Here is a 24,351-nt window from a genome sequence, read left to right as displayed (position 1 = left end):
ACAGGGGGACAAGAGCAGGACAGGAGCAGGACACGGGGACAGGAGCGGGACACGGGAACAGGAGCGGGACAGGAGCGGGACAGGAGCGGGACACGGGGACAGGAGCGGGACAGGAGCGGGACAGGGGGACAGGAGCGGGACAGGAGCGGGACAGGGGGACAGGAGCGGGACAGGGGGACAGGAGCGGGACAGGAGCGGGACACGGGGACAGGAGCGGGACAGGAGCAGGACACAGGGACAGGAGCGGGACAGGAGCGGGACAGGGGGACAGGAGCAGGACACGGGGACCCGGGGACAGGGGGACAGGAGCAGGACACGGGGACCCGGGGACAGGAGCGGGACACGGGGACAGGAGCAGGACACGGGGACCCGGGGACACACTTCCCTAAAAGCCGAAGCTCCCGAGTGCCCGCGGCCGGGGAGCGGCGGCAGCAGCGGCTCGGCCCGGCCCGGCCCCGCTCGGGGCGCTGCCGCCGGTACATTCAGTGTTCGTCGCAGGGTCTATGGCTCAGGGGGCGGCGCCCCTCGCTCGGGCAATGGCAGTGCAAAAACACCCGGTGACTTTGAAATGTAGTTAAATGTAATTTTTTTTTTGTGCTGTTGTTTTTTTTTTTTTTTTTTAATTCTTTCTATTTTTAAGCTCTCTTTTTTTTTTTCATATTTTTCATTTTTTTTCCCTCTCTCTCTCTCTCTCTCTCTCAAAACACAACTTCCCTTTGTCCATTCATTCCCTAGAAACGAACTTTTTTTTTTTGTTGGTTTTTGGTTTTTGGTTTTTTTTTTTTTCCATTTTTTTCTTCTTCTTTCTCTTTTAAATTCCAACTGAAAAAATAAAGCCAAAGACACTCTCGTTCTCCCTCTCACCGCTCTCTATCCCGTGGGATGCTAAAGGGAATCCAGACTCATGCTTTTTAACAAAAGTGCTTATTACTTGAAGCAAGTGCTTTGGACCAAAGGGGTCGGAGAGAAACTTCCTTTGTTTTTTTGTTTTTTCCAGAGGGTCGGGACAGGGAAAAAGGACAAAGATCTGGTGCCTGCGTGTTCCGAACCAATCAATCAATCAATCAGATTGGAGGCGGGGTTGGGGGAGAAGCCGAAAACAAAAGAATTCCGCTGAACTGAGCAGGGAATGGTCCAACTTTGGCATAAAGGGATGGAAAATTTGGGAAGTGCTGGCGGTGCGGGGTGGGGGAGCAGAGCGGGGCAGGGCAGCGGAAGTTTCCCTCCATCCCTCTTTTTTACAACGCACCAGGGAAACCATCACGAAAAAAAAAAAAGAAAAATCTCGTTTAGCAAAATAATGCAATTATTACCAAACACTTTGATTATTACTGAAATTGTCAAGCTGTGCTGTCGACGATAACGATAACAGCGTTAAAGGAGAACAAGACTGGGACCCCCCAAAAAAAGGCCACACGTCCCCTTTTTTCCCCTCCCTCCCACCCCCCCCACCCATCCCCTCTGCTCCCGGGCAGCAGATGCGCCGCTGGAACCTCGTTTTCCTCCGTTTTCATCATTATTATTATAATTATAATAATTATTATTATTATTATTTTTCAAGACATGAAGGGGGAGGGGGGGAAAGCTCCTGGCGAAGGGCAGAGGGCACGAAAAATCAAAAGGGTGAGAGAGGAAGGGATGGAGAAGCCCTTACGGAGATCACATTGATTGTCTCGGCGTCGCTGAGCGGAGGTGACGCGTTGGGTGACGCGTTGGGAGCGCGGGGGACGAGGCCGGCAAGAGGGATCAGCTTCCTCCTCCAAGCCAAAAATAAAAATAAAAAAACAAACCCGGAAAACCAGGAGAATATTAAAAAAAAAAAAAACCTCAAAGAAAAACACCCAAAAAACCCCCCCAAAAAAAGACAAAAACCCCCAAGGTGTGCGGGGTGGGCAGAGCGAGGCAACAGCAGCGTTTTCCACGTGCTGGGAATTCCAGTGAAATGGTGCCGGGTGCCACCCCCCCATCCCGGGATGGATCTCCATGGCAACGGAGCATCCCGGGAATCTGGGAATGGCAGCCCCGGGAGGGCTCAGGGCGTTTTCCTGCCCCGTGGGGAGGGCGAGGGAAGCGGAGGGAGGATGGAGCAGGGCCTGAATTCCTGCCGGGAAAGGGAAGGAGCGGCAGCGGGCGAGCGCGGATTCGCCAGCGAAATGTAAACAATTCCTCTTTTTTTTTTTTTCCTTTTTTTTTTTTTAATTTTTTTTTTCCAGTTCTCCTCCGTAGAATACTGGAAAGGATCTTCCCAAAAGGAAACAAAAGAGAAAAAATTAAAAAAAAAAAGAAAAAAAAAAGGAGCTTTTTTTTTGTGGGTTTGGATTCAAGTTTTACGAGTTCGTTCCGCTTCCGAGCTGAGGTATCCGGTGCAAAAAAAAAAAAAGGGGGGGAAGAGGGGAGGGGGACACGGCCGGGGAGGGGGGAGAGAGGGGGTTCCATCCATAAAAATAAAAAAGGGAGGGGGATCCAGAGGGAAAGGGAGAAGGAAAAAGCCCCTCCCAAGTGCCTGGTGCTGGCTCCGAGAGCTCCCGCAGGGTTTTGTCGAGTGCTTTGCTGAGCGCGGGGTGGGGAGCGCGGGGGGAGCCCCGGGCTCGATCTCCTCCCTCGCTCGGGGGACAAATCCCGGCTGGGAATTCCAAGGAAATGTGCTTTTCACCCAAAGGCCAAGACTGGAACTTCCTATTTGGTTCTAGAAGAGTTTGGCTTTGGTTCAAAGAAACAAAAAGAAAGGGAAAGAGGGAAGGGAAGGGAAGGGAAGGGAAGGGAAGGGAAGGGAAGGGAAGGGAAGGGAAGGGAAGGGAAGGGAAGGGAAGGGAAGGGAAGGGAAGGGAAGGGAAGGGAAGGGAAGGGAAGGGAAGGGAAGGGAAGGGAAGGGAAGGGAAGGGAAGGGAAGGGAAGGGAAGGGAAGGGAAGGGAAGGGAAGGGAAGGGAAGGGAAGGGAAGGGAAGGGAAGGGAAGGGAAGGGAAGGGAAGGGAAGGGAAGGGAAGGGAAGGGAAGGGAAGGGAAGGGAAGGGAAGGGAAGGGAAGGGAAGGGAAGGAAAGGAAAGGAAAGGAAAGGAAAGGAAAGGAAAGGAAAGGAAAGGAAAGGAAAGGAAAGGAAAGGAAAGGAAAGGAAAGGAAAGGAAAGGAAAGGAAAGGAAAGGAAAGGAAAGGAAAGGAAAGGAAAGGAAAGGAAAGGAAAGGAAAGGAAAGGAAAGGAAAGGAAAGGAAAGGAAAGGAAAGGAAAGGAAAGGAAAGGAAAGGAAAGGTGTGAGGGGGTCCCGCCTCGGGGGGGGTCCCACCTCCCCCGGGAGGAGCCGCCTTCATGGAGAAAAGATTTCCAAATAAAATTGAAAAAGACCAAAAAAAAAGAGAGAATTTTGGTTCTAGAAATGCCCTTTTCTCTTGTTGGTATCCCTGCTCCCAAGCAGGGCAGCGGAGGGAGAGGAGCTGGGAGATTCCCGAAATTCCGCTGCCTTTTCCAGGTCCTTTGCCGGGTCTGCGTCCCAGTCTTTGGCTTTGAGCAGACTCGTGGCAGGGAGGGAATTGTTTGGTTTTGGGTTTTTGGGTATTGTTACAGAGATTCAGAAGGAAAAGCAAAAATCGAACCAAGAGCGCAACATCCTTGGGTGGGTCGAAGGTGCAGCATAAACAGGGATTTCCAAAAATGAAAATGAAAATGAAATGAAGTAAAATAAAAGGAAAAAGAAAAGAAATGAAATGAAATAAAATAAAATAAAATAGAATGAAAGAAAAGAAAATGAAATGAAACAAAACAAAATAAAGTGAAATGAAATGAAATAAAATAAAATAAAATAGAATGAAAGAAAAGAAAATGAAATGAAACAAAACAAAATAAAGTGAAATGAAATGAAATAAAATAAAACAAAAATTGAAATGAAATGAAATAAAATGAAATAAAATAAAATAACATAAAATGAAATAAAATAGAATGAAAGAAAAGAAAATAAAATGAAATGAAACAAAACAAAATAAAATGAAATGAAATAAAATAAAACAAAAATTGAAATGAAATAAAATAAAATGAAACTAAATCAAATAAAATAAAACAAAACAAAAGAAATAAAATAAAATGAAAAAAATTTTAAAAATTGAAATGAAAAAATAAAAATAAAGTAAAACAAAATAAAATGAAATACAATAAAATAAAATAAAATGAAATAATATGAAATGAAATAAAATGAAATAAAATAAGATAAAGCAAAACAAAATGAAATGAAATGAAATGAAATAAAATAAACCAAAATAAAAATACAGTAAAATGAAATAAAATAAAATAAAAATAAATTAAAACGAAATAAAACGAAATAAAATAAGATAAAATGAAATAAAATGAAATAAAATTTAAAAAAATGAAATAAAATGAAATTTTAAAAAAAATTTTTTTAAAAATTACATTTTCAAAAAAGGAAAACCCAAACCAAAAACCAAACCCAACGATTCCACCCACATCCACGAAACCTGCCAGGATGCTGCATCCCAAAAAAAAATTCAATGCAGCGTAGGGAATAAGGACTTGCAAGTGCATTTGTTTCTTGAAGTAAAGGCTAAAAACGTTGAATTTTTTTTTTCTTCTTTTTATGGTTTTTGTTGGTTTTTTTTTCAAGGTAAATGCTCGTTTCTCTATAAATAATTCTCTTTTTTTTTGTTTTTTTTTTTAAAAACAACAACAACAACAACAACAAAACACAAACCCAAGCAACCAACACTGAGTGTCTCTCACGGAAACGGCCACGCAAAGCAGGGAAGGCAAACTCCAAAGCAGCTTTTTAGGATGTCACGATTTGCCAAAGGAAAAGGGGGAGGAAAAAAAAACCCCAAAAAAACCCAAAAAAACCCAAAAAAAAACCCAACCAAAACCTTCAAAAACTCAAAAAAGCCAACGAGCAACAGAATCCCTAAAGTGCCTGGTGTGGGGAGGAGGCTCCAGCGGTGCATCCGTGCCCGGGCTCGGGCAGCAGCACCCGGCTTTGTTTCTTGGTTTTCCATAGAAATGAGCTGCCAAAGGATTTTGGAGTGTGCCAGGTACAGCAGATTTTGGGTTTTCAAGTGTTTGGGCTCGCAGGAGGGCAGCGATTCCGAGCTGCTCGGCAGGGAGCTGACCCCCTCCATCCCTAAATCCCAAACCCTCCCCGCCCCTGCCAAGAGTTCAGCTTTTCCTCATCCCGCCTGGGTGGGTGGCAGCTCCGGGGGTATCCTGGCAGGGTAGGGGGGGGGCTGGCACAGGGGAAAAACTGGGAATGGAGACATTGGGAATGGAAGAAAATCTTGGGAATGGAACAAAATGCTGGGAAGGAAACGGCTCCGATCAAGCCCAGAGGAGGAAAAAAACAGCAGTGGATGGTGGCACCTGGCCTGTGCCAGCCCAAATTCTGCCCCTTCTGCCGGGGCAGCAGCTCCGGGGGTATCCCGGCAGGGCAGGGGGGGCTGGCACTGGGGAAAAACAGGGCAGGAAACAGCGGGAACGGAAGAAAAATATCGGGAATGGAACAAAACACCGGGAAGGAAACAAACGCCGGGAAGGAAACGGCTCCGATCAAGCCCGGAAAGGAAAAACCCAGCAGCGGATGGTGGCACCTGCCCTGTGCCAGCCCAAATCCTGCCCCTTCCGCCTCCTGCCCGGCCAGCCAGGGGCACAGGCAGGATTGGGAAGGCGCAGGGGACGGGAAGGCCACTGCCAGGAGCAGCTTTGGCACCGCCGGAGCGCGGAAAGCACCGAACTCTTGGCTCCTCCCCAGCCCAGCCCACCCCACAGCCCGCGCTGGGCTTGCCCAGTCTTGTTCTCCTTTAAAGTGCCCTATATTTATAGAATTTCTAAATAAATAGAATAAGATATTAGGTCACCCATGGGTCGGGGCTACTCCGAGTAGCAGCCGTCCAGGCCGATGGCGTTGTGGCGCTCCTTGGAGTAGGGGCAGGCGGAGCCGTTCGGGAGGGCCCCGCACGCCGCCGCCGTCTTGGCCGCGATGCCGCAGTTCTTGAGGAGGTTGAAGCTGAAGGAGCCGATGGCGTCCTTGGGGGGGAAAGGCTTCATGGTGGAGAGGATAAGTGCCAGGCAGTCGGCCACGTCCTTGTTGGGGGCACACGCCAGCGCCGGGGTGTGACCTGCGAGGGAGGGAGGGAGCGGTGACGGCGGGGCGAGAGCCAAGGGGGTGTGGGGCTGTGGGGCTACGGGGGTGTGGGGCTGTGGGGCTGTGGGATGGGCTGTGGGGCTGTGGGGCTGTGGGATGGGCTGTGGGGCTGTGGGGCTGTGGGGCTGTGGGATGGGCTGTGGGGCTGTGGGATGGGTTGTGGGATGGGCTGTGGGGCTGTGGGGCTGTGGGATGGGCTGTGGGATGGGCTGTGGGATGCTTTGGTTTGGGTTGGCTTGGGAGGGATCTTAAATCCCTCCTTATTCCCTCTCCAGCTCTCTCTCGGAAGGAAAAGGACCTTTAAAAGTCACTTCCAACCCAAACTGCTCCAGGATTCCGTGGAAATGAACAGGTGGGAATGCAGGAAAAGCTGCTCAAGCCTTGAAGGATTGAGGGGGAAACCATGGAATGGTTTGGGTTGGGAGGGATCAAAATCCCTTCTTGTCCCGTGGGCAGGGACACCTCTCATTATCCCAGGTTGCTCCAAGCTGGCCTGGGGCACTTCCAGGGATGGGGAATCCTCTGGGAAATCCATCCCAGGGCCTCACTGCCCTCACAGGGAGGAATTTCTTCCCAATATCCCACCCAACCCTGCCCTTTCCCAGCTGGAAGGCACCCCTTGTCCCATCGCTCCTTGTCCAAAATCCCTCTCCAGCTCTCCCAGAGCACCCAGGGAAAGAAAATGACCTTTAAAAGTCACTTCCTTTAAAGTTGCTCCAGGATTCCATGAAAATGAACAGGTGGGAACGCAGGAAAAGCTGCTCAAGCCTGGAATAACTGGGGGGACAACCACGGAATCATGGAATGGTTTGGGTTGGGAAGGATTTTAAATCCCATCTCATTCTGAGTCCAAGGGATTGCAGCTCTGCCAGGAGCAAGGCCACAAGCAGCAGCTTTTTCCAAGCTGGAATTGAATCCCAACCGAGCTGGGAGCACCAGAGAGAGCACGGAGAGGGAGAAGCCACATTTCCAACACCCCCGAGACCTGGGAATACTTTCCCAGGCAATGCCCCTTCCTAGGGCTGCGGGAAGGACGAGGGAATCCTGCTGCTGGCTGAGCATTTCCCAGGCTCTGGGCACTTTCCCTGGAATGCTGCAACACCCTGGATAACCCCAAGGACACGCACCTTCTTCATCCACAGCCAGCACGGTGGCCCCTCGGCTGAGCAGGGCCTGCACCACCGAGGCCAGGCCGTTCCGCGCCGCGATGTGCAGCGGCCTGCCGAGGGGGAAAAGCGGCATCAACCCCTGAAACCCCACCCAAAAATCCCACCTCCACCCAGCCAGAACACCCCGGGGTGGTGAAATCTTGGATGGATTCAAGGGCAGGCTCTGAGCTCAGCTGCTCCCAGCTCGTCCATTCCCACCTTTCCCGGTTTGTTTTCCCTGCCCGCACGGCGGCCGAGCCCGGCGCTGTGGGAATACTCACATCTGCAGAGCACTGTTACTTGCATTGATAAGGCCAAGGTCTTGGGTTTCCCCCAGGATCAACAAGGCACACTTTTCATGGCCCTGGTGAGGAGAGAGGGGGGGTTTAGGGTGGGGTTAGGAAGGGAGAGGCCAGATCCCAGCGGGATGTGGCTCACTGGGATAGGGAATTGTTCCCTAAACCTGTCCTGCTCCCGCTTTGGCAGGGCTGGAGAGGAAGAGCTGCTGCACCTCCACCTCCTCCTTGACCACAAGCCTCTGGTTCCCACCACAGGGTGGTTTGGGATGGGAGGGATCATAAAAATCACCTCATTCCCAGCCCTCTGCCACGGGCAGGGACACCTCTCCCCATCCCAGGCTGCTCCCAGCCCCGTCCAACCCAGCCTGGGCCACTTCCAGGCAGGGGAAATCCTCTGGGAAGTCCATCCCAGGGTCTCACCACCCTCTCAGGGAGGAATTTCTTCCCAAAATCCCACCTAACCCTGCCTTGTGTCGCTGTGAAGCCATTCCCCTTTTCCCATCACTCCAGGCCCTTGTCCAAAGTCCTTCTCCAGATTTCCTGGAGCCCCTTCAGGCACTGGAAGGTCTCCCTGGAGCCCCTTTGAGCACTGGAAGGTCTCCCTGGAGCCCCTTCAGGCACTGGAAGGTCTCTCTGGAGCCCCTTTGAGCACTGGAAGGTCTCTCTGGAGCCCCTTTGAGCACTGGAAGGTCTCCCTGGAGCCCCTTTGGGTGCTGGAAGGTCTCCCTGGAGCCCCTTTGGGTGCTGGAAGGTCTCTCTGGAGCCCCTTTGGGTGCTGGAAGGTCTCTCTGGAGCCCCTTTGAGCACTGGAAGGTCTCCCTGGAGCCCCTTTGAGCACTGGAAGGTCTCCCTGGATCCTTCTCTGCCCCACAAACCCATCCCAATCCACCCCTGGGACACCTCTCCCCATCCCAGGCTGCTCCCAGCCCCATCCAACCCAGCCTGAGGCACTTCCAGGCATGGAAATGACCCTGGAAACTCCTCCCCAGGAAAAACACAGACAGCTCTGTGCCACCTGAGCTGCTCCAAAACCTCCCTGGGTGTGTCTGTGCAGAGCAGCCGGGCAGTGCCAGCCCACCACGGTGACACGGTGCCAGTGCCACCCCGTCAGCCACGTGCCTACCTTGCTGCAGGCCAGGTGAAGAGCTGTGTTCTTGTTGACATCCAGCACAGTTATATTTGCTTTCGCTTGGAACAGCAGGAACTCTGCAAGGACGAGAAGGAACCGCTGAGGAGAAGCCACCCAGAGCACGACAACGTCCCCCACGTGCCCGCCAGCAGCGAGGACACCTCTGTCCCCCACAGGATCCGAGGCTCTGGGCAGCTCTGCCAGCACCCACCCACTGCTGCTGTGTGCCCGTTCTCTGAAGCCACCATGAGGGGGGTCCTGCCCAGCTTGTCCGCCGTGTCCACCTCGGCCTGGTGGCGCAGGAGCAGCTGTAAACCATGGACGTTGTCTGCAAAGGCAGCAGCGTGAAGGGGTGTCCTGGGGAGGCCAAAAAACAAACCACAAACCCAGCGGCTCAGGAGGAGGGAACGGCGTGATCCTGGCAGGAATGGCGTGGGAGGGACAGCTGGGGTGCCAAGGAGGGGATAAGGCTGGGCTCACCTTCCTTTGGCATCTCTGCTATTAACAATCTTGGCACCTAATGCTTCCACCAGCATTTCAGCAGTGCCGTCCTGGTTGTTAATTCTGTGGGAATGGGATGAGAAGGGAAGTTAGGAAAAGGGCTGGGAAAAGCAGCAGCAGGGTTGGGATGAGAGCAGCACATCCCAGGGGATCCAAGGCCTGGAATTTTTTTGGGGTAAAACTCCCCTTCCAGCACATCCCAGGGGATCCAAGGCCTGGAATTGTCTGAGGTAAAACTCCCCTTCCAGCACATCCCAGGGGATCCAAGCCCTGGAATTGTCTGAGGTAAAACTCCCCTTCCAGCACATCCCAGGGGATCCAAGCCCTGGAATTGTCTGAGGTAAAACTCCCTTTTCAACACATCCCAGGGGATCCAAGGCCTGGAATTTTTTGGGGGTAAAACTCCCTTTTCAACACATCCCAGGGGATCCAAGGCCTGGAATTGGTTTGGGGGTAAAACTCCCCTTTCAGCACATCCCAGAGGCTCCAAGGCCTGGAATTTTTTTGGGGTGAAACTCCCTTTTCCACACATCCCAGGGGATCCAAGCCCTGGAATTGTTTTTGGGGTAAAACCCCTCCTTTAGCACATCCCAGGGGCTCCAAGGCCTGGAATTTTTTTGGGGTGAAACTCCCTTTTCAACACATCCCAGAGGCTCCAAGGCCTGGAACTGTCTGAGGTAAAACTCCCCTTCCAGCACATCCCAGGGGATCCAAGGCCTGGAGTTATTTTGGGCCTTTCAGCACATCCCAGGGGATCCAAGGCCTGTGGATTCCTTAAGAAATTGTTTTGGGGGTAAAACTCCCCTTCCAGCACATCCCAGGGGCTCCAAGCCCTGGAATTTTTTTGGGGTAAAACTCCCCTTCCAGCACATCCCAGGGGATCCAAGGCCTGGAATTGTTTTTGGGGTAAAACCCCTCCTTTAGCACATCCCAGGGGCTCCAAGGCCTGGAGTTACTTTGGGCCCCTCAGCACATCCCAGAGGCTCAAGGGCCTGTGGATTCCTTAAGGAATTGTTTTTGGGGTAAAACTCCCCTTTCAGCACATCCCAGAGGCTCCAAGGCCTGGAATTCTCTGAGGTAAAACTCCCCTTCTAGCACATCCCAGAGGCTCCAAGTCCTGGAATTTTTTGGGGGTAAAACTCCCTTTTCAACACATCCCAGGGGATCCAAGCCCTGGAATTGTTTTTGGGGTAAAACCCCTCCTTTAGCACATCCCAGGGGCTCCAAGTCCTGGAATTTTTTTGGGGTAAAACTCCCCTTCCAGCACATTGCAGGGGCTCCAAGCCCTGGAATTGTCTGAGGTAAAACTCCCCTTTTAGCACATCCCAGAGGCTCCAAGGCCTGGAATTGTTTTTGGGGTAAAACCCCTCCTTTAGCACATCCCAGGGGATCCAAGGCCCAGAATGGTTTTTGGGGTGTCACTTACACTGCACAGTGCAATGGAGTAAAGGGGTTTCCTTCTAGGTACGCAAACGGGTTGTGTTCAAGTAACAATTCAAGACAATCTTCGTGCCCTGAGGAGAGAGAGGGACAGCACCGGGGTCAGCACCGGGGCTCCCTGGAGCACAGGGATTGAAGGCACCTCACAGAATCCCTGAATCCCTGAGGTTGGAAAAGCCCTCCCAGAGCATCGAGTGCCACGTCCAGCCCTTCCTCGGACACCTCCAGGGATGGGCACTCCAATCCCTCCTGGGCTGTGCCAAAGCCTGACCACCCTTCCCATGAGGAAATTCCTGCTGCTGTTCATCCTGATCCTCTCCTGGAGGAATCTGGGGCCATTTCTCATCCTGGTGTTCCCTGGGAGCAGAGCCCGACCCCACCCGGCTCCGCTCTCCTGTCAGGGAGTTGTGGGGTGAAAAGGTCCCTCCTGAGCCTCCTTCGCTCCAGGCTGAGCCCCTTTCCCAGCTCCCTCAGGAGTTCTCCAGACCCTTCTCCTGCTGGCCCAGCCCTTGGCCAGCTCTGGCTGTGCTCTGGCCCCTCAGTGTCTCTGTGGCTGTGAGGGCAAGAACTGGACTCAGGTGTGGCCTCAGCAGTAGAGAAGAGCTGCCCGAAGAGCCAGAGGCCCAAAGGAGGTGCCCAACCCCTTCCAGTGCCTGGCACGGGGGCAGAGGATCCATTTCCCCGCTGGCAGCAGCTTGAGGAGGTTTCTAATCCCACACAGCCCCTGAAGGACTCACAGCCCCCACAGGGACATCCCTTCCTGCTGCCATCCCACAAATCCTGCAGGAAGCTGCTCTGGAACAGCTCCTTTCCCATTCCAATCCTCTTTTAGGGAGCCTGACAGATCTGAGAGCCTCCCTCTCAGATTCCTGCCACCCTTTCCACCAGGAAAACTCCCCAAGCAGCGGAAGGAGGCTGAGGATAACCTGGATTTCCCCATCCCCACTCTCAGTCCCACCTGCTGCCATCCCACAAATCCTGCAGGAAGCTGCTCTGGAACAGCTCCTTTCCCATTCCAATCTTTTTTTTTTAAGGAACCTGACGGGGTCAGAATCTCCCTCGTGGACTCCTACCACCCTTTCCAGCAGGAAAACTCCCGAAGCAGCAGGAGGGGGCTGAGGATAACCTGGATTTCCCTGTTTCCAGAGGGAAGGGAAGGCTCTCACCACTGTAAGAAGCCCAGTGCATGGGTGAGTAGCCGCTGTAGTCCACCACGGAGTCCAGGGGGTCAGTGGAGAGCGCTGCCTGCAGCAGGGTCCGCAGGACCTCCAGGTGGCCGCACGCCGAGGCGAAGTGGATCGGGGTCCGGCCCTTGAAATCCCGGCACAGAACGAAGGCATCGTGGTCCAGCAGAGCAGCCAGGCAATCCTCACAGCCGGTCACGGCCTGGGGACAGGACACGGCAGCACGGGGTCACCCTCGGGGACACTGCCACCCTCGGGGACACTGCCACCCTAAGGGACACTGCCACCCTCAGGGACACTGCCACCCTCGGGGACACTGCCACCCTAAGGGACACTGCCACCCTCAGGGACACTGCCACCCTCGGGGACACTGCCACCCTCAGGGACACTGCCACCCTCGGGGACACTGCCACCCTTGGGGACACTGCCACCCTAAGGGACACTGCCACCCTCAGGGACACTGCCACCCTCGGGGACACTGCCACCCTTGGGGACACTGCCACCCTCAGGGACACTGCCACCCTCGGGGACACTGCCACCCTCAGGGACACTGCCACCCTGAGAGACACTGCCACCCTCAGGGACACTGCCACCCTAAGGGACACTGCCACCCTCGGGGACACTGCCACCCTTGGGGACACTGCCACCCTCAGGGACACTGCCACCCTCGGGGACACTGCCACCCTCAGGGACACTGCCACCCTCGGGGACACTGCCACCCTCAGGGACACTGCCACCCTTGGGGACACTGCCACCCTTGGGGACACTGCCACCCTCAGCCCAGCCCATCCAACACCGTTTTCCCTCTCTCCCACTCTCCGGGAGGGGATCCCATTCCCTCTGTGGTCCCCTGTGGGGATCCCGTTCCCTCTGTGAGGATCCCATTCCCCCTGTGAGGACCCCGTTCCCTCCATGGGGATCCCGTTCCCTCCGTGGGGATCCCGTTCCCTCCATGGGGATCCCATTCCCTCCATGAGGATCCCGTTCCCTCCACAGGGATCCTGTTCCCCCTGTGAGGATCCCGTTCCCTCCATGAGGATCCCGTTCCCTCCACAGGGATCCTGTTCTCCCTGTGAGGACCCCATTCCCCCCGTGGGGATCCCGTTCCCTCCATGGGGATCCCGTTCCCTCCATGAGGATCCCGTTCCCTCCATGGGGATCCCATTCCCCCTGTGGGGATCCCATTCCCTCCATGGGGATCCCATTCCCCCTGTGGGGATCCCATTCCCTCCATGGGGATCCCATTCCCCCCGTGGGGATCCCATTCCCTCCATGGGGATCCCGTTCCCTCTGTGAGGATCCCATTCCCCCCGTGGGGATCCCGTTCCCTCCACAGGGATCCTGTTCCCCCTGTGAGGACCCCGTTCCCTCCATGGGGATCCCGTTCCCTCCATGGGGATCCCATTCCCCCTGTGGGGATCCCATTCCCTCCATGGGGATCCCATTCCCCCTGTGGGGATCCCATTCCCTCCATGGGGATCCCGCTCCCTCCACGGGGACCCTCGGGGCTGCGCTCACCCCTCGGTGCAGCGCCGTGCGGCCCCTCTTGTCCGCGGCGTCGGCCGTGGATCCCTTCTCCAGCAGGAGGTGGACGCAGTCCACGTGGCCATTCATGATGGCCAACATCAGCGGGGTCCTGGGGCACGGAAAAGGGGCACGGTGGGTGAGGAAAAGGGGCACGGAAAAGGGGCACAGTGGGCACAGAAAAGGGGCACAGAAAAGGGGCACGGTGGGCATGGAAAAGGGGCACGGAAAAGGGGCACGGTGGGTGCAGAAAAGGGGCACGGAAAAGGGGCATGGTGGGTGCAGAAAAGGGGCACGGAAAAGGGGCACGGTGGGCATGGAAAAGGGGCACGGAAAAGGGGCACGGTGGGTGCAGAAAAGGGGCACGGAAAAGGGGCATGGTGGGTGCAGAAAAGGGGCACAGAAAAGGGGCACGGTGGGCACGGAAAAGGGGCACAGAAAAGGGGCACAGTGGATTCAGAAAAGGGGCACGGTGGGTGCAGAAAAGGGGCACAGAAAAGGGGCACAGTGGATTCAGAAAAGGGGCACGGTGGGTGCAGAAAAGGGGCACAGAAAAGGGTGCAGAAAAGGGGCACAGTGGGAATGGAAAAGGGGCACGGTGGGCTCGGAAAAGGGGCACGGTGGGCGTGGAAAAGGGGCACGGAAAAGGGGCACAGTGGGCACGGAAAAGGGGCACGGTGGGCTCGGAAAAAGGGGACGGTGGGTGAGGAAAAGGGGCACAGAAAAGGGGCACGGTGGGCTCAGAAAAGGGGCACAGAAAAGGGGCATGGTGGGTGCAGAAAAGGGGCACAGTGAGCTCGGAAAAGGGGCACGGTGGGCTCGGAAAAGGGGCACAGTGGGTGCAGAAAAGGGCACAGTGGGCTCGGAAAAGGGGCACGGTGGGCTCGGAAAAGGGGCACGGTGGGCTCGGAAAAAGGGGACGGTGGGCTCAGAAAAGGGGCACAGAAAAGGGGCACGGTGGGCTCAGAAAAGGGGCACAGGAAAGGGGCACGGTGGGTGCAGAAAAGGGGCACGGTGGGCACGGAAAAGGGGCACAGTGGGCTCGGAAAAGGGGCACGGTGGGTGCAGAAAAGGGGCACAGAAAAGGGGCACAGTGGGCACGGAAAAGGGGCACAGTGGGCTCAGAAAAGGGGCACAGAAAAGGGGCACGGTGGGTGCAGAAAAGGGCACAGTGGGCATGGAAAGCGGGTTTGGGATTCGGGAATTCCGCGTCGCCCCTGCCCCAGCGGGGCCCGGCTGCGCTGGGATTGCGGGGCCGCGTTTGGGGCTCGGAGCTTCTCCCCGTGTCCAGCGGGGCCACCTGCAGCCGGCTGGAATTGCCAAGGGTGGGACAATGGGAATGGTGGGGGGAACTGGGAATGGTGGGGGGAACTGGGAATGGAGGTGAGGGACAACTGGGAATGGTGGGGGGAACTGGGAATGTTGAGGGATAACTGGGAATGGAGGTGAGGCATAATCGGGAATGGTGAGGGATAACTGGAAATGGAGGTGAGGGATAACTGGGAATGGTGAGGGATAACTGGGAGTGATGAGGGATAACTGGGAATGGAGGTGAGGGATAACTGGGAATGGAGGTGAGGGATAATCGGGAATGGTGAGGGATAACTGGGAATGATGAGGGATAACTGGGAATGGAGGTGAGAGATAACTGGGAATGGAGGTGAGGGATAATCGGGAATGGTGAGGGATAACCGGGAATGGAGGTGAGGGATAACTGGGAATGGAGGTGAGGGACAATCAGGAATGGGGAGGGACAATCAGGAATGCAGGCGATGCCTCTGGGATATTGAAGCAGGAACAATTAAAAGTTTTAACAAAAAAATGCAAATGCAAATTGAACTGAAAACGTTCATCGGGTGCAGAGAACAAGGAGGGACGAGCCGACCCCATTCCCAAATCCCGGCAGCCTCGGGAAGGACAAGGAAGAGCTGGGAAGGGGGAGGGGAAGCTGCTCTGAAGTCTCCTTCCAGCCCTCAGAGCCCTGCTGGGATTCCATCCAAAACCTCCCGAAATTCCATCAATAAACTCAATAAATCCCATTGAAAACCTCCCGAAATTCCATCAATAAACTCAACAAATCCCATTGAAAACCTCCCGAAATTCCATCAATAAACTCAATAAATCCCATAAATAAACTCAGTAAATTCCATCAATAAACTCAATAAATCCCATTGAAAACCTCCCGAAATTCCATCAATAAACTCAATAAATCCCATAAATAAACTCAGTAAATTCCATCAATAAACTCAATAAATCCCATTGAAAAACTCCCAAAATTCCATCAACAAACTCAATAAATCCCATTGAAAACCTCCCGAAATTCCACCAATAAACTCAATAAATCCCATTGAAAACCTCCCGAAATTCCATCAATAAACTCAATAAATCCCACTGAAAACCTCCCGAAATTCCATCAATAAACTCAATAAATCCCATAAATAAACTCAGTAAATTCCAAAAACAAATTCAGTAAATTCCACTAATAAATTCAATAAATTCCATGAATAAACTCAATAAATTCCACAAATAAACTCAATAAATCCCATTAAAAAATTCAGTAAATTCCATGAATAAACTCAGTAAATTCCACTAATAAATTCAATAAATTCCACTAATAAATTCAATAAATTCCATGAATAAACCCAGTAAATTCCATGAATAAACTCCCTAAATTCCACTAATAAATTCAATAAAATCCATAAATAAACTCAATAAATCCCATAAATAAATTCAATAAATTCCATGAATAAACTCAGTAAATTCCATGAATAAACTCAATCAATTCCATTAATAAACTCCCTAAATTCCACTAATAAACTCAGTAAATTCCACTAATAAACTCAATAAACCCCATTAATAAACTCAGTAAATTCCGTGAATAAACTCAATAAATTCCACTAATAAATTCAATAAATTCCATTAATAAACTCAATAAATTCCATAAAGTCACTAAATTCCACTAATAAACTCAATAAATCCCATGAATAAACTCAGTAGATTCCATAAACTCAATCAATTCCATAAATAAATTCAGTAAATTCCACTAATAAATTCAATAAATTCCATAAATAAACGCAATCAATGCCATAAACAAATTCAGTGAATTCCATGAATAAATTCAATCAATTCCATGAATAAACTCCCTAAAATCCACTAATAAATTCGATAAATTCCACCAATAAATTCAATAAATTCCATAAATAAACTCCCTAAATTCCACTAAATACTCAATAAATTCCACAAATAAATTCACTAAAGTCCATAAATAAAGCAAATCAATTCCATAAATAAATTCAGTAAATTCCATGAATAAACTCAATCAATTCCACAAATAAACTCACTAAATTCCATAAATAAACTCAGTAAATTCCATAAATAAACTCCCTAAATTCCACTAATAAATTCAATAAATTCCACAAATAAACTCCCTAAAGTCCATGAATAAACTCAATCAATTCCATTTAAAAATTCCCGAAATTCCATGAATAAACTCAATCAATTCCATGAATAAACTCCCGAAATTCCACTAATAAATTCAATAAATTCCATAAATAAATTCAGTAAATTGCACGAATAAACTCAATAAATTCCATAAATAAACTCAATAAATTCCATAAATAAACTCACTAAATTCCATGAATAAACTCAATAAATCCCATGAATAAACTCCCAAAATCCCACGAACAAACCCAGGAAATCCCAGGAATTTCCCCAATTCCCGCCTGGGCTGGAATTCACAGAGGGCTCTCAGAGAACCTTCCTCGTGTTCTCCTGCCCTGCCCAGGGTGCCAGGGTGGCTCTGGAGGTGCCAGGGAGGCTCTGGAGGGGCCAGGGTGGCTCTGGAGGTGCCAGGGAGGCTCTGGAGGTGCCAGGGAGGCTCTGGAGGTGCCAGGGCAGCTCTGGAGGGGGCCAGGGGGGCTCTGGAGGGGGCCAGGGTGGCTCTGGAGGTGCCAGGGAGGCTCTGGACGGGGCCAGGGTGGCTCTGGAGGTGCCAGGGAGGCTCTGGAGGGTGCCAGGGAGGCTCTGGAGGGGCCAGGGAGGCTCTGGATGGGGCCAGGGAGACTCTGGAGGTGCCAGGGAGGCTCTGGAGGTGCCAGGGGGGCTCTGGAGGGTGCCAGGGTGGCTCTGGAGGGGCCAGGGGGGCTCTGGAGGGGGCCAGGGAGGCTCTGGAGGTGCCAGGGCAGCTCTGGAGGGGGCCAGGGGGGCTCTGGAGGGTGCCAGGGTGGCTCTGGAGGTGCCAGGGAGGCTCTGGATGGAGCCAGGGGGGCTCTGGAGGTGCCAGGGTGGCTCTGGAGGTGCCAGGGAGGCTCTGGAGGTGCCAGGGTGGCTCTGGAGGGGGCCAGGGAGGCTCTGGAGGTGCCAGGGAGGCTCTGGAGGTGCCAGGGTGGCTCTGGAGGGTGCCAGGGAGGCTCTGGAGGTGCCAGGGAGGCTCTGGATGGAGCCAGGGGGGCTCTGGAGGGGGCCAGGGTGGCTCTGGAGGTGCCAGGGAGGCTCTGGAGGGAGCCAGGGTGGCTCTGGAGGGTGCCAGGGAGGCTCTGGATGGAGCCATGGGGGCTCTGGAGGGGGCCAGGGGGGCTCTGGAGGGGCCAGGGAGGCTCTGGAGGGGCCAGGGAGGCTCTGGAGGTGCCAGGGAGGCTCTGGATGGGGCCAGGGAGGCTCTGGAGGGGGCCAGGGGGGCTCTGGAGGGGGCCAGGGGGGCTCTGGAGGGGGCCAGGGAGGCTCTGGAGGTGCCAGGGAGGCTCTGGAGGGTGCCAGGGTGGCTCTGGAGGTGCCAGGGCAGCTCTGGATGGAGCCAGGGCAGCTCTGGAGGTGCCAGGGAGGCTCTGGAAGGTGCCAGGGAGGCTCTGGAGGTGCCAGGGGGGCTCTGGAGGGGGCCAGGGGGGCTCTGGAGGTGCCAGGGAGGCTCTGGAGGGAGCCAGGGCAGCTCTGGATGGAGCCATGGGGGCTCTGGAGGGGGCCAGGGGGGCTCTGGAGGGGCCAGGGAGGCTCTGGAGGGGCCAGGGAGGCTCTGGAGGGGGCCAGAGAGGCTCTGGAGGTGCCAGGGTGGCTCTGGAGGTGCCAGGGAGGCTCTGGATGGGGCCAGGGAGGCTCTGGATGGGGCCAGGGGGGCTCTGGAGGTGCCAGGGAGGCTCTGGAAGGTGCCAGGGAGGCTCTGGAGGTGCCAGGGTGGCTCTGGAGGTGCCAGGGAGGCTCTGGAGGGGCCAGGGAGGCTCTGGAGGGGGCCAGAGAGGCTCTGGAGGTGCCAGGGTGGCTCTGGAGGTGCCAGGGAGGCTCTGGATGGGGCCAGGGAGACTCTGGTGGTGCCAGGGGGGCTCTGGAGGGTGCCAGGGAGGCTCTGGAGGTGCCAGGGTGACCCCGAGGGCACTCACTGGCCGTGGATGTCCATGACGTCGGTGATGTCCGCCCGCTCCCCGCTGTCGATCAGGAGGTGCAGGGAATCCGTGTTCCCGTTGGCAGCTGGACACAGGGACCAGGAAAAGAGCGGTGAGGAAAAAAGGGGATGAGGAAAAAAAAGAGGGATGAGGAAAGGAAAAGGTGAGGAAAAAAAGGGGGATGAGGAAAAGAGGGATGGGAAAAAAAAGAGGGATGGGGACAGGAGGAGTGAGGAAAAGAGGGAGGAAAAAAAAGGGGGGTGAGGAAAAAAAAGAGGGACGAGGAAAAGAGAGGTGCGAAGGAAAAGAGGGATCAGGAAAAGAGGAATGAGGGAAAAAAAGGGGGATGAGGATAAAAAAGAGGGACCAGTAAAAGAGGGATGAGAAAAAGAGGTGAGAAAAAGAGGAATGAGGAAAAGGGAAGAAGAAAAGAGGGGTGAGGAAAAAAAAGTGGGGTGAGGAAAAGAGGGACCAGGAAAAAAGGGATCAGGAAAAGAGGGATGGGGAAAAAAAAGAGGGATGAGAAAAAAAAGAGGGATCAGGAAAAGAGGGATGAGGAAAAGAAGGGCGAGGGAAAAAAAGAGGGATGAGGAAAAGAGAGATCAGGAAAAGAGGGATTAAAAAAAAAGGGGGGGTGAGGAAAAGAGGAGTGAGGAAAAGAAGGGTGAGAAAAAAAGGGAATCAGGAAAAGAGGGATGAGAAAAAGAGGGATGAGGACAGGAGGAGTGAGGAAAAGAGGGGTCAGAAAAAGAGGGATGAGGAGAAGAGGGACCAGGATAAAAGGGAACAGGAAAAGAGGGATGGGGAAAAAATAGGGATGAGGAAAGGAGGAGGGAGGAAAAGAGGGAGGAAGAAAAGAGGGGTGAGGAAAAGAGGGAGAGAAAAAAGGGGGATGAGGACAGGAGGCAAGAGGAAAATAGGGATGAGGAAAAAAAGTGGGATCAGGAAAAGAGGGATGAGGAAAAGAAGGGCGAGGGAAAAAAAGAGGGATGAGGAAAAGAGAGATCAGGAAAAGAGGGGTGAGAAAAAAGGGAGATGAGAAAAAAAAGAGGGATGAGGAAAGGAGGAGGGAGGAGAAGAGGGAGGAAGAAAAGAGGGATGAGGAAAAGAGGGAGAGAAAAGGGGGTGAGGACAGGAAGCAAGAGGAAAAAAAGGGATGAGGAAAAAAAGTGGGATCAGGAAAAGAGGGATGGGGAAAAAAAAGAGGGATGAGAAAAAGAGAGATCAGGAAAAGTGGGATCAGGAAAAGAGGGATGAGGAAAAGAGAGGTGAGGAAAAGAGGGATGATGAAAGAGGGACCAGGATGAAAGGAATGAGGAAAAGAGGGATGGGGGAAAAAAATAGGGATGAGGAAAGAAGGAGGGAGGAAAAGAGGGGTGAGGAAGAAAAGAGGGGTGAGGAAAAGAGGGAGAGAAAAAAGGGGGATGAGGACAGGAGGCAAGAGGAAAACAGGGATGAGGAAAAGAGGGAGAAAAAAATGGGGGGGTGAGGAAAAAAAAGAGGGATCAGGAAAAGAGGGATGAGAAAAAAAAGGGGGATGAAGAAAAGAGGGATGAGAAAAAGGTGAGAAAAAGAGGGATGAGGAAAGGAGGGATGGGGGGAAAAAAGAGGGATCAGGAAAAGAGAGATCAGGAAAAGAGGGGTGAGAAAAAAGGGGGATGAGGAAAAGAGGAGGGAGGAAAAGAGGGAGGAAGAAAAGAGGGAGGAAGAAAAGAGGGAGAGAAAAAAGGGGGTGAGGACAGGAGGCAAGAGGAAAACAGGGATGAGGAAAAAAAGTGGGATCAGGAAAAGAGGGATGGGGGAAAAAAAAAGAGGGATGAGAAAAAGAGAGATCAGGAAAAGAGGGGTGAGAAAAAAGGGGGATGAGGAAAAAAAAAGAGGGATGAGGAAAGGAGGAGGGAGGAAAAGAGGGAGGAAGAAAAGAGGGAGGAAGAAAAGAAGGGTGAGGAAAAGAGGGAGAAAAAAGGGGGATGAGGAAAGGAGGAGGGAGGAAAAGAGGGAGGAAGAAAAGAGGGAGGAAGAAAAGAGGGAGGAAGAAAAGAAGGGTGAGGAAAAGAAGGGTGAGGAAAAGAAGGGTGAGGAAAAGAAGGGTGAGGAAAAGAGGGAGGAGCAAAACAGGAACCAGGAGAAAAGGGAACAGGCAAACAGAAAAAACGAGGGACGAGGAAACCAAAGAAAGAAAAGGAAACCAAAAGTGAGGAAAAAACCAACCAAGAAAAACCAGGGCTGAGCAAAAGAGAGAAAACGAGGCCACCAAAGAGCCAGGACGGGCCAAACCCCCTGGGAAAGGGGCTCATCCCGGGGGGTTGGGGAAGAGCCCCGGTGGCTCGGAGGGGCTGCCCTCGGCGGCCCAGGGCGCTCACCCGCGGCGTGGAGAGGAGTCCACTTCCTCTTCCTCTCCTTGAGCAGCGCCGAGGCGCCGTGGCTGGTGAGCACCTGCACGCACTCGGTGGAGCCGCGCTCGGTGGCCAGGTAGAGCGCGGTGCGGCCCCGGTGGTCCCGCACGTCCAGGTTCACCAGCGTCTCGGCCAGGGCCTTGAGGGCTTCACAGTGACCATTGTAGGCCTGGCATGGAGAGGGGCATGGGTGGAGAGGGGAGCGCGGGGGGGACACGCGGAGGGGTGGTCAAAGTGGAGGTTGGGTGGTCAAAGTGGAGGTTTGGTGGTCAAATGGAGCTCAGGGTGGTCAAAGTGGAGGTTGGGTGGTCCAAGTGGAGGTTGGGTGGTCAAATGGAGCTCAGGGTGGTCAAAGTGGAGGTTGGGTGGTCAAAGTGGAGGTGGGGGTGGTCAAATGGAGGTTGGGTGGTCAAATGGAGCTCAGGGTGGTCAAAGTGGAGCTCAGGGTGGTCAAAGTGGAGGTTGGGTGGTCAAATGGAGCTCAGGGTGGTCAAAGTGGAGCTCGGGGTGGTCAAAGTGGAGGTTGGGTGGTCAAAGTGGAGGTTGGGTGGTCAAAGTGGAGGTGGGGGTGGTCAAATGGAGGTTGGGTGGTCAAATGGAGCTCAGGGTGGTCAAAGTGGAGCTCAGGGTGGTCAAAGTGGAGGTTGGGTGGTCAAATGGAGCTCAGGGTGGTCAAAGTGGAGCTCGGGGTGGTCAAAGTGGAGGTTGGGTGGTCAAAGTGGAGGTTGGGTGGTCAAATGGAGCTCAGGGTGGTCAAAGTGGAGGTTGGGTGGTCAAAGTGGAGGTGGGGGTGGTCAAATGGAGGTTGGGTGGTCAAATGGAGCTCAGGGTGGTCAAAGTGGAGCTCAGGGTGGTCAAAGTGGAGGTTGGGTGGTCCAAGTGGAGGTTGGGTGGTCAAATGGAGCTCAGGGTGGTCAAAGTGGAGCTCAGGGTGGTCAAAGTGGAGGTTGGGTGGTCAAATGGAGCTCAGGGTGGTCAAAGTGGAGCTCGGGGTGGTCAAAGTGGAGGTTGGGTGGTCAAAGTGGAGGTTGGGTGGTCAAATGGAGCTCAGGGTGGTCAAAGTGGAGGTTGGGTGGTCAAAGTGGAGGTGGGGGTGGTCAAATGGAGGTTGGGTGGTCAAATGGAGCTCAGGGTGGTCAAAGTGGAGCTCAGGGTGGTCAAAGTGGAGGTTGGGTGGTCAAATGGAGGTTGGGTGGTCAAATGGAGCTCAGGGTGGTCAAAGTGGAGCTCAGGGTGGTCAAAGTGGAGGTTGGGTGGTCAAATGGAGCTCAGGGTGGTCAAAGTGGAGCTCGGGGTGGTCAAAGTGGAGGTTGGGTGGTCAAAGTGGAGGTTGGGTGGTCAAATGGAGCTCAGGGTGGTCAAAGTGGAGGTTGGGTGGTCAAAGTGGAGGTGGGGGTGGTCAAATGGAGGTTGGGTGGTCAAATGGAGCTCAGGGTGGTCAAAGTGGAGCTCAGGGTGGTCAAAGTGGAGGTTGGGTGGTCCAAGTGGAGGTTGGGTGGTCAAAGTGGAGGTTGGGGTGGTCAAAGTGGAGGTTGGGTGGTCAAAGTGGAGGTTGGGTGGTCCAAGTGGAGGTTGGGTGGTCAAATGGAGCTCAGGGTGGTCAAAGTGGAGGTTGGGTGGTCAAAGTGGAGGTGGGGGTGGTCAAATGGAGGTTGGGTGGTCAAATGGAGCTCAGGGTGGTCAAAGTGGAGCTCAGGGTGGTCAAAGTGGAGGTTGGGTGGTCAAAGTGGAGGTTGGGGTGGTCAAAGTGGAGCTCGGGTGGTCAAAGTGGTGCTTGGGGTGGTCAAAGTGGAGGTTGGGTGGTCAAAGTGGAGGTTGGGTGGTCAAAGTGGAGGTGGGGGTGGTCAAATTGAGGTTGGGGTGGTCAAATGGAGGTCAGGGTGGTCAAAGTGGAGGTTGGGGTGGTCAAAATGGAGGTTGGGGTGGTCAAATGGAGGTTGGGTGGTCAAAGTGGAGGTTGGGGTGGTCAAAATGGAGGTTGGGGTGGTCAAATGGAGGTTGGGTGGTCAAAGTGGAGGTTGGGGTGGTCAAATGGAGCTTGGGGTGGTCAAATGGAGGTCAGGGTGGTCCAAGTGGAGGTTGGGGTGGTCAAAATGGAGGTTGGGGTGGTCAAATGGAGGTTGGGTGGTCAAAGTGGAGGTTGGGTGGTCAAAGTGGAGGTTGGGGTGGTCAAAGTGGAGCTCGGGTGGTCAAAGTGGTGCTTGGGGTGGTCAAAGTGGAGGTTGGGTGGTCAAAGTGGAGGTTGGGTGGTCAAAGTGGAGGTGGGGGTGGTCAAATTGAGGTTGGGGTGGTCAAATGGAGGTCAGGGTGGTCAAAGTGGAGGTTGGGGTGGTCAAAATGGAGGTTGGGGTGGTCAAATGGAGGTTGGGTGGTCAAAGTGGAGGTTGGGGTGGTCAAAATGGAGGTTGGGGTGGTCAAATGGAGGTTGGGTGGTCAAAGTGGAGGTTGGGGTGGTCAAATGGAGCTTGGGGTGGTCAAATGGAGGTCAGGGTGGTCCAAGTGGAGGTTGGGGTGGTCAAAATGGAGGTTGGGGTGGTCAAATGGAGGTTGGGTGGTCAAAGTGGAGGTTGGGTGGTCAAAGTGGAGCTCAGGGTGGTCAAATGGAGGTCAGGGTGGTCAAAGTGGAGGTTGGGGTGGTCAAATGGAGCTTGGGGTGGTCAAAGTGGAGCTCAGGGTGGTCAAATGGAGCTCAGGGTGGTCCAAGTGGAGGTTGGGTGGTCAAAGTGGTGCTCAGGTGGTCAGGAGTGTCCCCCAGGCACCCAAAGTGTCCCCCAGGGAGCCAAAAGTCTCCCCACCAGAAATGCCTCCCCCAGAACCCTTCCAGGACCCAGAACAAGCCCAGGACTCCCTTCCAGGACCTGCAGGTACTCACAGCTAAGTGCAAAGGGCTGACGGGGACGCTGCTCTCCACGTCCTCCAGGCAGTTAAAAGACATTTCCAGGAGCTGCAAGGGGAAAATCCCGAATCCAGGAGGGATCAGGAGGGATCAGGAAGGATCCAGGAAGGATCAGGAAGGATCAGGAGGGATCCAGGAGGGATCAGGAGGGATCCAGGAGGGATCAGAAGGGATCCAGGAGGGATCAGGAGGAATCAGGAGGGATCCAGGAAGGATCAGGAGGGATCAGGAGGGATCCCGGAGCGTTCCACGCCCAGCCCCGCTCCCGGAAGGAGCAGGAACCCCGACCCAAACCCTGGGAAATTCGGGATGTGACATTCCCAGCCCCAATCC

The 24,351-nt window shown here is 53.6% G+C and overlaps 1 protein-coding gene across 1 annotated transcript in view; it reads right to left on the bottom strand.

Annotated features, from left to right (window-relative positions):
• Nucleotides 1-5,773: 5,773 nt before the first annotated feature.
• ANKRD52 (ankyrin repeat domain 52) overlaps nt 5,774-24,351 on the bottom strand; it is a 40,844-nt gene continuing 22,266 nt past the window's right edge. The window contains exons 17-28 of the mRNA XM_082299137.1: nt 23,995-24,066; nt 21,090-21,291; nt 18,724-18,811; nt 13,349-13,466; nt 11,813-12,032; nt 10,633-10,720; nt 9,186-9,269; nt 8,917-9,062; nt 8,700-8,782; nt 7,559-7,641; nt 7,257-7,348; nt 5,774-6,103 (exon numbers count right to left, since the gene is read on the bottom strand). Coding sequence (XP_082155263.1) covers nt 5,856-6,103; nt 7,257-7,348; nt 7,559-7,641; nt 8,700-8,782; nt 8,917-9,062; nt 9,186-9,269; nt 10,633-10,720; nt 11,813-12,032; nt 13,349-13,466; nt 18,724-18,811; nt 21,090-21,291; nt 23,995-24,066 — 1,524 coding nt within the window. The 3' untranslated portion in view covers nt 5,774-5,855. The remainder of the gene's footprint in view (nt 6,104-7,256; nt 7,349-7,558; nt 7,642-8,699; nt 8,783-8,916; nt 9,063-9,185; nt 9,270-10,632; nt 10,721-11,812; nt 12,033-13,348; nt 13,467-18,723; nt 18,812-21,089; nt 21,292-23,994; nt 24,067-24,351) is intronic.

Source organism: Coloeus monedula, assembly GCF_965178545.1.
Source record: "Coloeus monedula genome assembly, chromosome: 30".
In the NCBI taxonomy this organism is placed as follows: Eukaryota; Metazoa; Chordata; class Aves; order Passeriformes; family Corvidae; genus Coloeus; species Coloeus monedula.
Note: the sequence above shows the minus strand (reverse complement) of the source record. Positions and strands in the feature narration are given on the sequence as shown.